Genomic DNA, 12,499 nt, shown 5'->3' with positions numbered 1-12,499 from the left:
CGCTCGGCTCCCTCGTGCAAGGGGACAGGGTGGGACGGGGTGGGATGGGGTGGGATGGGCACGTCCAGGGCTGGGGCAGGTGAGGCTGGGTGCAGCACCGGGCGTCCAGAGCTGGCAGCCAGCTCCACCTCCCACCCCTGGGGAATTAAATGAGCCCCTCACATGGCGAAGCGATGCTCTCACTGCGCAGCGGCTTCGTGGCACTGGTTTTCAGGGCATTTGCTACTTAAAAAATATTTTTTCTGTGCTTCTCAGAAGCCTGCGTGCAACCTGAAGTAATTTTATTTGCCTTGGGTTGAGCTCTTTGCAGTTTCTAAAAATAAACAGTTGATTTCTTCTGCTTCCCATCGAGCTGTCTCTACTGAGAGCCGCAGCCAAATTGATAAAAAAGGACAGGGAGTGGGAAATCCGACAGAGGTGAAGTGGGAGGGCAAGAGCAGACCCCCAAGCCTGTCGGGAACGTACAGCTCCCGCAAGACAGCAGCAGATAAATCCACAGTTTCCAGGAGAAGACAGGGGCACGCAGCGGCACGTGCTGAGCATCGAGCCCCCCTGGCCCCCACACAGCTGATCCAGACCAGGCTGCGGTGGGACTCAGGGTGCCGTGCACCCCAGCACAGCCCCCCAGGACCTCCCTCGCCAGCCAGAGAAAATCCACTGCCAGCAGCTGGAAGAGCCCGGTCCCAGTGCTGGCCAGCGGCGGAGGAGCCGCCGAGGAGCCTTCCACCTCCTTCCCAAGGGCAGCGGCTTTGCCCCCGGCTGCTCTGAGTCACCCTTACGTGTGGCATTCACCACCTCACACCCCTTCAGCTATTACTTCAGCCCTGGCCCCGCTCTGCGAAGCTGATCTCACACCGAATCCCTCTCGGCCAAGCCCTGAACGCTGCGTGTTTCGGAAGGAGAGGGCCAAAGCTGCCTGGCAGCTGCTAGTCAGGCTGCGTCACGTAGCAAATACAAGGAAACACCCTGAGCTCAGGCGTGCAGCAAACCCGGGTCCTGCTCCGGTAAAAACCGGTGTGAAATGGGCCGTGGGACAGCCCTGCGGGGACCCAGCCACGCGGCGACCGTCAACGCACCACGACTGCGCGGGGCTCCGGCATGCGGAGCAGCAGCGAGCACCAGCCCCGGGAGCAGCCTCCTCGCTGTCTGCCCTGCTGCCGTCCCCACACGCAGACCGGACTCGGGACGGGGCTGAAGCCAGCACCGCCGGGCAGAGAGGGGGTCCCTGGGTCTCCCCTCCATCAGCACCCGCCAAGGCAGGAGAGGAGGCTGCGAGGGGAGAGCGGCCGCAACCCCGCTTTTTAGGGTTTCGAGAGAGCCGAGTCCGTTGTTAGAGGACCCCGTTAGCTTGAGCCCATCAAGGATGGTGAGGACACCCAGTTCTTCCAGTACCTCAGGCTGCGAGCTCTGAAGGCTTGCTGGTAATGATGAAACCCTTTAAACAACCGCTAAGGAACAGGACATGGAGAGATTCTTGGCGAAAACCCCTTTCGGGGCAGCCTTTTCAGCCGAGAGAGGCCACTGGAGGAGCTGCCCGTGGAAGTCCCAGCTGATGACAGGACTATATATTCACCGCGGTTTCTTTTAAACCTCAGGTGCCGTGTTCCTGCCCTCTGGGCTCAGCCCAGGCGCAGCCTCCCAGCCCCAGAGCGACCAGCGTTGAGGTCAGAAAACTTCGCTCCAGGGCCCGTGAACCGCGTGCTACCGTTGGCTCTGTTAGAGCCTGCGATCACTGACAGGACAAACATCTCCCTGTGCCCGAGTCCTGCAGAAAATGGATGCGTTCTCTGGTTTCCACTGAAATTCATGTCTCTTTCCAATGGGATTTCAGAAAACAAGAGGCTTCTGTTTGCCATTTAGGTTTCTTGCCAGATTTCTTGCACTTCTGTGCTGGACAATACCGCGAGTCAGTCGGCCATGGCGCACGTTGCAGGAGAGAAACCCGCGGGTACGTAAGCGCTGGCTGCGCTGCGGCACAGCGAGATGCTCCGGTTCGGTTTCTCTTCGCTGTGATTCCCCGGGCCGATCGCGCCGCGGGTTGAGCTGCTGCTGGTTTGTCAAAGCCCAAATCCCTTTGCTCCGGGATTGCGCGGGGCCTTTCCCTGTTCCTGCAGATTAACCGTGACCGGAGCGCGGGACAGCCAGTATCGGGTCTCCCTCATTTCAAACATCATTTATCATAAAGGATTACCCCGCAGGGGCTCCGGTGCAGTCATATTTAATAACGGAAACTGCTTCAAATCAAACGAGTTCTCCGGTGAATTTAAGCCACTCTGACACAGCAGCTTGACACTGCTTATTTCCAAAGCTAAATGAAAAATAGTCGTAGGATGCTGGCTGCCTGCAGCCCTCGACACGTTACAGCCGCACACGGACCGCGGGGAAGGATGCGCAAAGGTGTAACGTGCCCGAAGTCAGTTTGTCCGATGATTCGTAACCACCTGGGTAGGGAAGGGCAGCAGTGCTGATTGCTTTCACTGAGCTCCACCACCACTCACTCAGAAAGGGTTGCAAGAATCTCGATTTACATTTCAAACACAGAAAAAAAGGCAAAATTAGTGTCAACTTCCACGTCGCTGAGGAGCTCAGCTGCCCATGGCTGATGCTCTCCAGGGGGTCACTCTGAAGGACACCCAGGGGTTGCTCAGGTTTCTCGGCTGCGGAGCAGCGCTCCATGAAAATTAATCCCGGCAGCCTTGGCAGCATCCTGCGAGCGAAGGTGGTCCCGCGCAGCACAGGGTGCTCAGCACCCGCTCCCGAGGCCAGAGGCTGCCCAGCGCTGAGCGGAGCGCTCCCGGCCCCGTGAATCCGTCCTTTGTTGGTGGAGCTGGGGCCGCGGCAGCGGGGAGCAGCTGCCGCCCGCGCACGCCCCGCTGCTGCCGCCCAGCCCGGGGACGCGGCACGGGAACGCTGCCAGCGCCCCGAGCGTCCCCCCCGCCGCAGCACAACGGGCTCCTTATTCACCCCGAGCCACCGTGCCACGGCAGCGAGGGGCTGGCTGCTGGCCTCAAACACTGGTACCACCCAAGGAAAATGCCACGGATGTTTGAACTCGGGCTCTGCCTGGGACTGCGAGAGCGGCTCTGCCGGGGACACGCGCTCGTCTGGGCGACTCCTCCGTCCCAAAAGGTCCGGTGCAAGCGGGGTTTAGCCGAGAGCTGGCATGGCCAAGCCAGCGGGACGGGCACCTCGGACTCCAGCGCGGGGCTGCAACTCCAGCTCTGTCACTGACTTGTCCGCAAATCTCCCACAAATGATTTAATCTTCCTCTGCTGGTGCTGCTCCCTCTGAAGCTCATCCCGCTGGGGACGAGGGGCAGCGGCTCCAGGACACTGGGGAGAACGCGGCGTCACTCACCGCTCTGGCCTCTGCCTGCTGCTGACAGACACAAGGAATGAGCTGAGTTTCCTCGTGTGCAAGTTCTCTGCAAAGCAAGGGAGAACAGGGGTGTTTCAGTCCCAGGAGAACACAGATGCAGTTTCCCAACACTGGGATTAGCAAGTAACTGAGCTAAAGGCGAGAGCCCGGCCTGAGCCAGGAGCAGCCACATTCACACAGCGCTCTGCCAGGGCTACTGCAAGCTTGCAGCATGGCTAATTAGCCCTGGCATAGCCTCTAATTAGGCTGTTTCTAGAGCTGGCCTGGGGCTCTGCACTGGGCTGCCCCAGGCTGGGAGCTGGGAGCCCTCCGCAGCGGGGGCTCGCGTTGGCCAGAGTTGCCCGGCCCCGGCTCGACGGTGGGCAGGAGGGTCCTGGCGGGCAGGAGGGTCCTGCCATGCCCGGGCAGAGCAGGGACCCCCGAGCGCAGGCAGTGGGGCAGGCAGGAGCCGCTCCTGCCCCGCTCGCAGCAGCCACCCTCGGGGAAGGGGAGCTGGTTTTCCAGGCGAGTGGTGGGCGAAACCATCACAAAACACCGCGCCGAATGCCTCCACTGGTAACGAACCCGAGTTAAAAGCCCAGGAAACCGTGGGCACCGAGCACAGCCGAGCGCTGTTCTTACTGCTGGGCGTTCTCTTTTCTGTGCCGCAGCGTCGCGATGCTGCTGGGGACCTTCCAGAGCGGCTCCGCTGCCTCCTCCTGCACAGGGCTCGTCTCCGGATTTGGGGGTTTTCATCCCCAGAATGCAGCCTGCGTGCAGCCGGGAGCCCGTGCCACAGAGGAACCAGCGCCGGCTCCCATGCCCGGCACGCACCGAACGGCGCCTGGCCCGCTGCAGAATTCAGCCTCACTCCATCAGTGCCTAGTCCTGGCAAAACAAATAAAGCATGGATTAGTTGTGGTGATTTTGCAGAGGCTGACTCTGAAGCCAGCACTAATGAAGTTTCTGGGGTCGCTGCTGGGTGCGAGAGCTCCCACGTCAGTGCTCTGCGGGGTCGAGAACGTCTCTGCAGCTCCGGGGCAGCGCAGCAACCCGGGCGAGCGGCAGCATCACCGCGACGCTCCCTTCCGCAGCTCCTGCTCTGCTCGTGTCTCGGCATCAAAATCAAAACTCGCCATTCCAACTCTGCAGTAACCGGGCAGTTACCGGCTGATCCGACCCACACCAGGTGAGAAAATGTGATCTAAGATAACCGTTAGCTAACACTGAAAATAGGCAAAGACCGGCTGAGAAGCTGAGGAGCAGCGGGTTTGTACGGAGCAGCGCATGGCTTCGGCCGAGGCTGTGCACGGCTGGGATCGGCACCGACGGGGGGGAGGCTCGGGGGGCTGCGGGGCGGCGGTGCGGTGCTGGCAGTGCTGGCAGCGCTCCTTTCCACGGAGCGAAGCGTGACTTTGCTCGACTGGATGCTGGTCAAATGCAGCAGCACGTGGCTGCTTCTGGAAGGTTTTTATTTCACCCTTTTTTAAGACATTCCTCAGTAAACTCGTTTTTAGCCCAGCGAAACAGTGAACGCCGAGTGCTTCAGGACGCGTCGCGATCGGACACAAACCTGCGCGGCCTCTGCCCCGGCGTCTCCCCGGGCAGAACGCGGGCGGCGGCGATGAACGCCGACATAGCAAAATATCCCGCGTCCATTGTGTGCGGGCTCCGGGCACAGGACCCCCCAACCAGGACCCCCCCATTGAACTTCCAGGCTCCGGGTACAGGACCCCCCAACCGGGACCCCCCCCATTGAATTGCCGGGCTCTGGGCACAGGACCCTCCCCCAACCGCCCCCCCCACTGAACTGCCGGGCTCCAGGCACAGCACCCCGAACTGGGACCCCCCCATTGAACTGCGGGGCTCCGGGCACAGGACCCCCGACCCGGGACCCCCCCACGCACTGCGGGGCTCCGGCCCCCGCTCGCCCCCGCCGCTTCCCGCCACCGCCCTCTAGCGGCAGAGCCAAGGGACTCGGGCAGCGCTCCCAGCGCTCTTCGCCCTAGTCCTCCTCCAGCCTTACACCAGGTTTACTCCCAGGCGCAGCCCCCCCGCCTGCCCCTCTCGCCCTCCAGCTCCAGCAGCAGTCGGGGGCTGCCGGGGGGCCCTCGGACACCCCGACCCCCACTGCGGGGGCCGGCCTTGCCTTCCCCAGACCCACCAGTCACCACGGGAGCAGCCAGACTGGGAGACGCGAAGTCGAGCGGGTTGCGCATCCCCATCCTCGACGACGTGAGGGTTGAGGCGCTTACACGCCGCGCCGCAGCCAGCAAATGAAGGCCAGGTTTCTGGTTTTATACAAGAGACATCTAGCAAGCAGCAGGTACATTAAAATTACTTTATTACTAAAATATTTTTACATTTAGTAAAGATAACCAACCTGCAAAGACCACGCTTCTGCTCCTCCGGAGAAAGGAAGCGCAGAGGTGGGTTGAAGTCAGCCAGCGCAGTAACTACATTTGTCCCAGCAGCTCGTGAGGAGGCAGATGTGTCCACGTTCCCGTCATCCAAGCATTTTCATCCAGTCTTTTTTGGGCTGCAGGGAGAAACTGGGATCTCTGCAGAGTTCAACAGCTGCCTCAGTGACACAGTGCAAGAAAAACCTGTTTAGAGAAATTTCTCCCCCCTGGTTTCCATTAAAACTCTACAGCGGCTCCAGCTACGACACTGAGATTTCGCATTCAAACCCCCAGGACAAAGTCCACCCCCGGTTTTCTCCACCGTGAAGCCACGTTTCTCCTCTCACCTGCGGGAAGGGCAGCAGCGTCACACCCGGGGTGGGATCGGGGCCCGCAGCTCCCTGGGCGGCTCTCGCGCACGGCAGGAGCGGGGCACAGCACCCGTGCGTCTCACCATATCCCGCTCTCTTAAAGTTTAGGCAACCAACAGGTATTTAAAAAAAAAACAAACCAACAAACCCAAAATGAAACCAAAAGCCCCTGTGCAGATCAGGTAACGGTGGCCAGATTTTGTCTAAAAACGCAAAGCAGCCGTTTGCTTTGCCGAAATTGTATTTCGGCAGCCTGAGCTCTGCAGCTCCGTGTGGAGACGCTGATGGTGGGAGCTCACCTCGGGCTCGCGCCCGGCGGGTGCCACTGCCACAGCAGGGTCCTCCCCCTGTGCACGCCGTCGCGGGAAACCCCAGAGCACAGCAACAGTCAGACCTTGGTACAGTCTTAACCCAAATTTGTACGTATAAAAATCATTGTACAGAGGAAGTATTTTCAGCAGAATACAATCTCTAAACACTCAAAAGAATACACAAAGCTAATTAAAAGCAGCCTTCCGCACTGTAGCGTGTGGCACGACCAACCACGTCCAACAGCGCGGGCGCGTGAGACGTCGCGTCGGCACAACGGTGTGCTGGTGGTGGCTGGTGTCACCCAGCGCTCCACCTACCAGAACGGAAGAGGAGGTCACAAAACATGGGTAACAACCAAGGCCTGGAAACCATAACAAAAACACAGAAACAAAATGAAAATGTACTAAAATTTAATCATTCATAAAAGCTGTAATTTAATCTGTGACAGTAAAACACAAGAAGCAATATTAGAGTTGGTTTAGTATATTATATATTTTTGCTTTTAAAGCCATAGAAATCAGTTATCCCAGTTTTTTTCCTATAAAAGACCCATTTTTCCAAAGCATTATGCACAAACATTTTTCATTAGAATATAACGGCAGAATGAAAATAATGATATTCCATAACTTTTAAATATAAAATGAAGTCAATGACTCAAAAAGTTATTTGTCGCAGTGAGTTCAAAGGGAAATTTCAGATACCATATCTATAGTTATAGATATAAAACACAACGGTGGAACATTTTTAGTGCTTGATGGGGAGAAATTATGATAAAAGGGTCAATATGAAATTTTAATCATAGTAGCAATATCTAACATCTGAAATGCATCCATGCTCCTTTGTATAATCATACACTAGAGTCAATTATATTTATTTTCACATCTGTTAGCTGCTATTGCAAAGGAGGAGTACTATTGTCTTAAATTTCCAAGACATATACACAGAGCAATTGCTTTTTCCAGGGACTGTGTGCAAACCATTTTAAGATCCAAATTCTTCTCGCAGCATATAAAACCAGGAGAAGCTTCTTCAGGTATGTCATTAATTTCTGTAAGGTTCTGCAGTTGGGAATGCTGGCACTTTCCATTTAGGCAACAGTTCTTCATTCCTGCAATCTAGAAGAAGTAAAAAAAAGACAACAGAGGGAATGTTTCTCATCCTACCCCAGAGATGAACGATCTCGAACGAAGGCCTGAAAGCTTCCCCAGCAGACTGCCCGCACCCAGGCGTGTAAAAACACGTGGCATTTCAGCAGGAGGAGCTCACCTTCCTCCAGGATTGGGGCTTGCTCCGACCGCCCTCCGAGTTCGGAGGCACAGACGGAAAAGAGATTTTGGGCACTCTAACCCTCTGAGAAAGCAGTCCTTGTTCCACCGGGACTGCAGCAGGGCAGCCAGCACCCTGCCCGTCTGCCGTGACGGCGACAGTGCCCGTCCAGCTCCTCTGCTTACGAGACAGGCGGCCTTCAGGGGGATCCGAACTCAGCAACGGACGAGCAATTTACGGGAGAGGGATTTCATCTCTTGTATTTCTGAGATGCTCTTGAAGTCCACCGAGCTGGAGCCCTCCCCGAGCCCTGTCCCAGCTGTAACAAGCAGGCAATGAAATGGGAAGAGATTTACAAAGAACAAGGGAGACACCATGAAGCATTCCGAGAGCGGATCTGGGGGCACGGGCAGAAGCCCACGTGATGAGAAGTCTCATCAGGAACCAGCTGACCGCAGGGACTCCGCTCGCGGCCGCTGGCGTGTCAGTGCTGTGCCCCTGCCCACGCCGGGCTGCGTAGCACAGGGTCCCGGCCCGGCGGGCGAGGGCAGAGCCGTGTGAGCCCGGCAGGGAGCGTGTCCTCCCGCGGCGGGGGAAGCCCATCTCCAAGAAGCCATCCCGGCTGACGCCACGCCAGTTAAATTCAGATCCATCACCCAAGGAACAGGAAAAGCCACTTGAGACGTATTCTTCAATTTCTTTTCCTAAAGCCATTGTTTCCCCACAACCCTAAGCTATTCTTTTCTGGCATTCAAAGCTCAGGATAAGACACTCATCAATTAATAACGCACAAGTCATTAGAGGCCACGTTAACTGCGTAGCTCCCCTTACCCTACTCGAGCACCCCTCGGCTACTGACACGGCCATCTGCAGCACGGCAGCAGGCAGAGCCACCCGTTTTTAGGCATTCACCCCTGAAACCCTCCTAGGGCCAGGAGTTCGTCTGACGCTGCAGGACCAGGGCGCCTGAGCTGCTTTGCCAGCTGCACTGCGCCCATTTCTGAAATTCAAGCGCCGAGCCGCTGGCGGGCCGCAGAAGCCACCCGCAGCGCACAGCCCGCGCAGTGTAAGCGCACGACGGCAGCCGGCACAGCCCGCGCGTGGCGGCGAGTTCGTTCCTCCCCTTCGCTGCCGCCGGGCCGTGCCTCGCTGTACGGCAGCCCCGCGGGACGGTGCGCTTGGCCTCCGACTGCTTCTCACCCCGCGCCCCGCTCTCCCTGCCCACCACGGCAGCCGCCGTCAGATTTCTGTCCCAAACCTGAAGCTATGGAAACGCTGCTTTCTTTCAGGAGTGCGACAGAACAGCCGCAAGCACACCGAGTACCCTGCCAAGATACACAGGAAGATTATTTATAGCTGTGTCCAACCTTGGGGTGGTTTTTTGGTTTTGTTTGGGGTTTTTTTTTTTGGTGGGTAGCTTTTTGTTTCTGTGCCACTGGAATCCATGTCCTGCCCAAACCAGTTTGCAACTGTCCCCATGTCACCCAGGACTGAGACAGCGGCTGCAACAGTAACACGAGTGACATAGATGCTACTGCATTTCTGCAGAGGATAAAAAGGAAGCAAAACTGAGCCAGCACTCAGGGTGGCTCAGAGCACGGTGTCCCAAGACAGAGAACCTGCTGGAGTGAAAAGGAAGCCCCTTGCCCGTCTCCGTTAGTTCCTGCCCTGTCGCACTCATCAGCCCAAGCAAAAGGGGAAAGGGAGAGAAGCAGCTATTTCCCTGCCCCGTCAGCCAGGAGAACTGACTTTTTTTAAGCAGTCCAACAGATGCAGCAGAACGGGAAGGCATCTTCTGTTTGGGAGTATACGGAAGGAAGAGGAGTGGAGGGAAGGGGAGTGACTCCTCTCTGCCGGAGCAGCTCACGGCCCGATCACCTGAGCTGCAGGTGACATTCAGACACCTCTTACCTGGCTCAGAGCTGCTGCGCCATGGGAGTCTAAAGCAGCAGACACGATTTCTTTTTAGGTTTCTTCTTTTCCACTGGTGTTTTTCTATTTATCTGTCTGACCAGGTCATAAAAGATCTGAAAATGAAAAACACAAATTGAAAAATGGTAAGACACTGTGCAAGTGTCAAAAATTAGGTAGGCTGGCAAGCTGATACTCTTTCCTGGTGGCTGCAGTCTTAGAAATTCAATTAAACGGCTTGCATTTAGTTAAACATGTTTCTCCAGCAGCTGCTTAGGGAACAAGCGAGCAGAGAGCTCTCCTCAGTGCGCAGAACGTCAGGGAGCTGTGAACTCCTGCCCTGCAGCGGACAGCTTTCTCCCTCAGGCTGCGTACCACCAAAGGCTTCAGAGGAGTAGGGCAACGAAATGGCCACAAACCCCTCGCCTTGGAACAGTGGGAGAAAACTGGGAAATAAAAGGTTTTTTAACACAGAGGCATAACATGCTGCAGGATCATCTTGTCACCGGTCTCCCGGGGCTGGTGAGTGTCGCAGAGCACGGCTACGCCAGCAGCAGCGCGTTCTCGCTGCAGGGAAAGGCATCCCGCTCCTCGGCTTCCACCTGCAAACGCGGTCTTCATTCACCTGCTGCACAGCACGCACTGCTCATCTTCCTCTTTCCTAAGCATATTCGAGCTGTTAATCACTTCACCTTTTTGCCTGGTCTAATCTTTGGAGTTTATTAATAAAATTAGCAAGTAGAAGCAAAACATCTTCCTGAAGTCAGACACTTCCAGAAGGGGATGACTACAGGGGCCTCTTTCAGCTTCAGAGACGAGCTTCTTGTGAATGCTTTTGCCGTGAGTTGTTTTCCCAGCAAGACTCAGCCCATTTATAGCAAAATGAGCTTGGCAAAAACGCTTGAAGCTGGGTCACTGTATTAAGGAGAAATATTTAAACCTTCAGAAAGCTCCACCCTTGTCCTTGTTTACTCGTTTCCTTCCTGGAGTGGCTGACAGCTCACAAATTCTTGTTGACCCCAAGGAAATTCAGAAGACAAAGAAATAGTTTATAACAAATTGCAACAACTGGAAATTTAAGATTTTCTTGCTATTATCTACATGAAAAAGCACTACTGCAGAGTTTCAAATTAAATGAACGCGATGGTGGCTTTATCAAGCTCTCATGTAAAGTATTTTATACTGGCATTAGAGTTGCTCACGCCACTCCTTTACTGAGCTTATTGCCACAGTTCTCTACTGCCAGCCTCACCTGACGCGCTGCTGCTGAGAGTGACTCTCACCTGTATTAAAAGATTATTACCTGGGTGAAAGGTTTGCTTCACTTTCAGCAAATGCACATAGAAATTTATCACACTTTAGCCCAGATTTTAACAAACCTAGAAAGTCCAAAAGTAGCTAAAACCCCCCAAAACTCAGAATAATACAAGCACTTCCCTAGTCCATGAGCCAGCAGAACAAACAAATCACCAGTAGAGTAAGTTGCTTGATTCATGGTGTTTCTTCTCTTTGATTTCCTCAGCTTTTATGCTTTTCATAACAAGACAATATAAACCGGCAGAAAACCAGAACATTAAGATGACAATAAAACCACAACCTAATCTGCCAGATAATGATCTTCTCTGTGACCCGAGCCTCACTGGAGGCAGCGGACACGACAGGGAAACACGGAGACACGGGCTGCACACGTCAAGGCTGGCTGTACGTCACGGCGGGCGCGCGCTCGCCCCAGGACAGCGCGGTGCTCTCCCTCTCCCGCCCAGCTCTCGGGAGAGCTCCAAGGCCCCTTTGGCTGACGAGAGGTCAGTCTCTGCCACTGCTGTGGAAATGCAAACACCACCGAATTTGTTACATTCCATGGTGATCTGTTCAGTGACCGAGCCACTCAGTTCTTCATTAACACTCACAGCTTTACTACAGCTCAGACACACACACCAAATCCCCCTGGCAGGAGTCGAGCTCAGCACGCTGTGTTTACTGGGGTAGATTCCTGTGCACTACAGCTAGGCTAAGCCCAGCCACAGAAGCTGCAACTCCTGCAGCCTGGAGCTCCCTTCCCTCTCGAGCGGGTAGATGCAGTGCTGCGCACGTCCCCCGAGCTGCCAAGCGAACGCTGGGTCCAGGCCAAGATCCTACTGCTGCTGCTTATCACACAGCCTCCTAAACGGTCCCGGTTATCTCCTGGCACCACACCAGCTATGCTCAATGGGGTCACCTCAGCTTTTGTGGCTGGAAACCTGGCCTCTGTCACAGTCAGATAATTCACAGCAGGGAATAAAAACTTGGTGCCTGATGTCAAGCAGAGCTACGCTACCTCAGGCAGCAGCCAAAGGCACACCAACTGCAAAGGGGTTTCTCGTTTAAACACGGGGAACTGCTCAGACAGATCTGTGCTTGGAGACGGTCTCAGTACGCCAGTGGCTCCCCAGAGGAGGGCTGTGATGGGACGTCTGCTTGAGCAGCCAGACGTAGCAGGAATGTGAAAAGCAAATACTTCGAAAAACACCAGCCAACACTACGCAACATGACATGTAACACAGTGGGGCATAATCCACCTTCTGAACAGCAGCAACAGTTACCCTGAAAAGTATCCTTTCCAGATAAAGTTTATCTAAGCTAAGAGTCATCCAGTGAACTGGGCTTACTCAGGACCCTCTGCTATGCATGTCCTGACACAGACTACACTTACCTGGAGCAGTCACCCACTCTTTACAGAGAAAAAGGAGCAGGTCTCCTTAAAACAGACAGAAAGCAGTAGCTAAATACACCGCATCACAAGCCGTTCTTAGGCTGAGGTTGCAGGATCAGCCTGAATCTTCCCGATTCAAGACACACACGAAGGACCCCATGCTGGTTTAATGTGGCATTCATGCTGAAGCA

General features: G+C 55.3%; 1 protein-coding gene across 2 annotated transcripts in view; it reads right to left on the bottom strand.

Annotated features, from left to right (window-relative positions):
* Positions 1 to 6,835: 6,835 nt before the first annotated feature.
* RAP1A (RAP1A, member of RAS oncogene family) overlaps positions 6,836 to 12,499 on the bottom strand; it is a 38,067-nt gene continuing 32,403 nt past the window's right edge. For both annotated transcript variants that reach the window (XM_075442851.1, XM_075442852.1), the window contains 2 exons: positions 9,620 to 9,735; positions 6,836 to 7,557 (listed from right to left, as the gene is read on the bottom strand). In XM_075442851.1, the coding sequence (XP_075298966.1) occupies positions 9,649 to 9,735 (87 nt within the window). In that variant the 3' untranslated portion in view covers positions 6,836 to 7,557; positions 9,620 to 9,648. The remainder of the gene's footprint in view (positions 7,558 to 9,619; positions 9,736 to 12,499) is intronic.

This window comes from Opisthocomus hoazin, chromosome 25 (genome assembly GCF_030867145.1).
Source record: "Opisthocomus hoazin isolate bOpiHoa1 chromosome 25, bOpiHoa1.hap1, whole genome shotgun sequence".
Taxonomy (NCBI): domain Eukaryota; kingdom Metazoa; phylum Chordata; class Aves; order Opisthocomiformes; family Opisthocomidae; genus Opisthocomus; species Opisthocomus hoazin.
The sequence above is the reverse complement of the archived record's forward strand: the minus strand, read 5'-3'. Positions and strand labels throughout refer to the sequence as shown.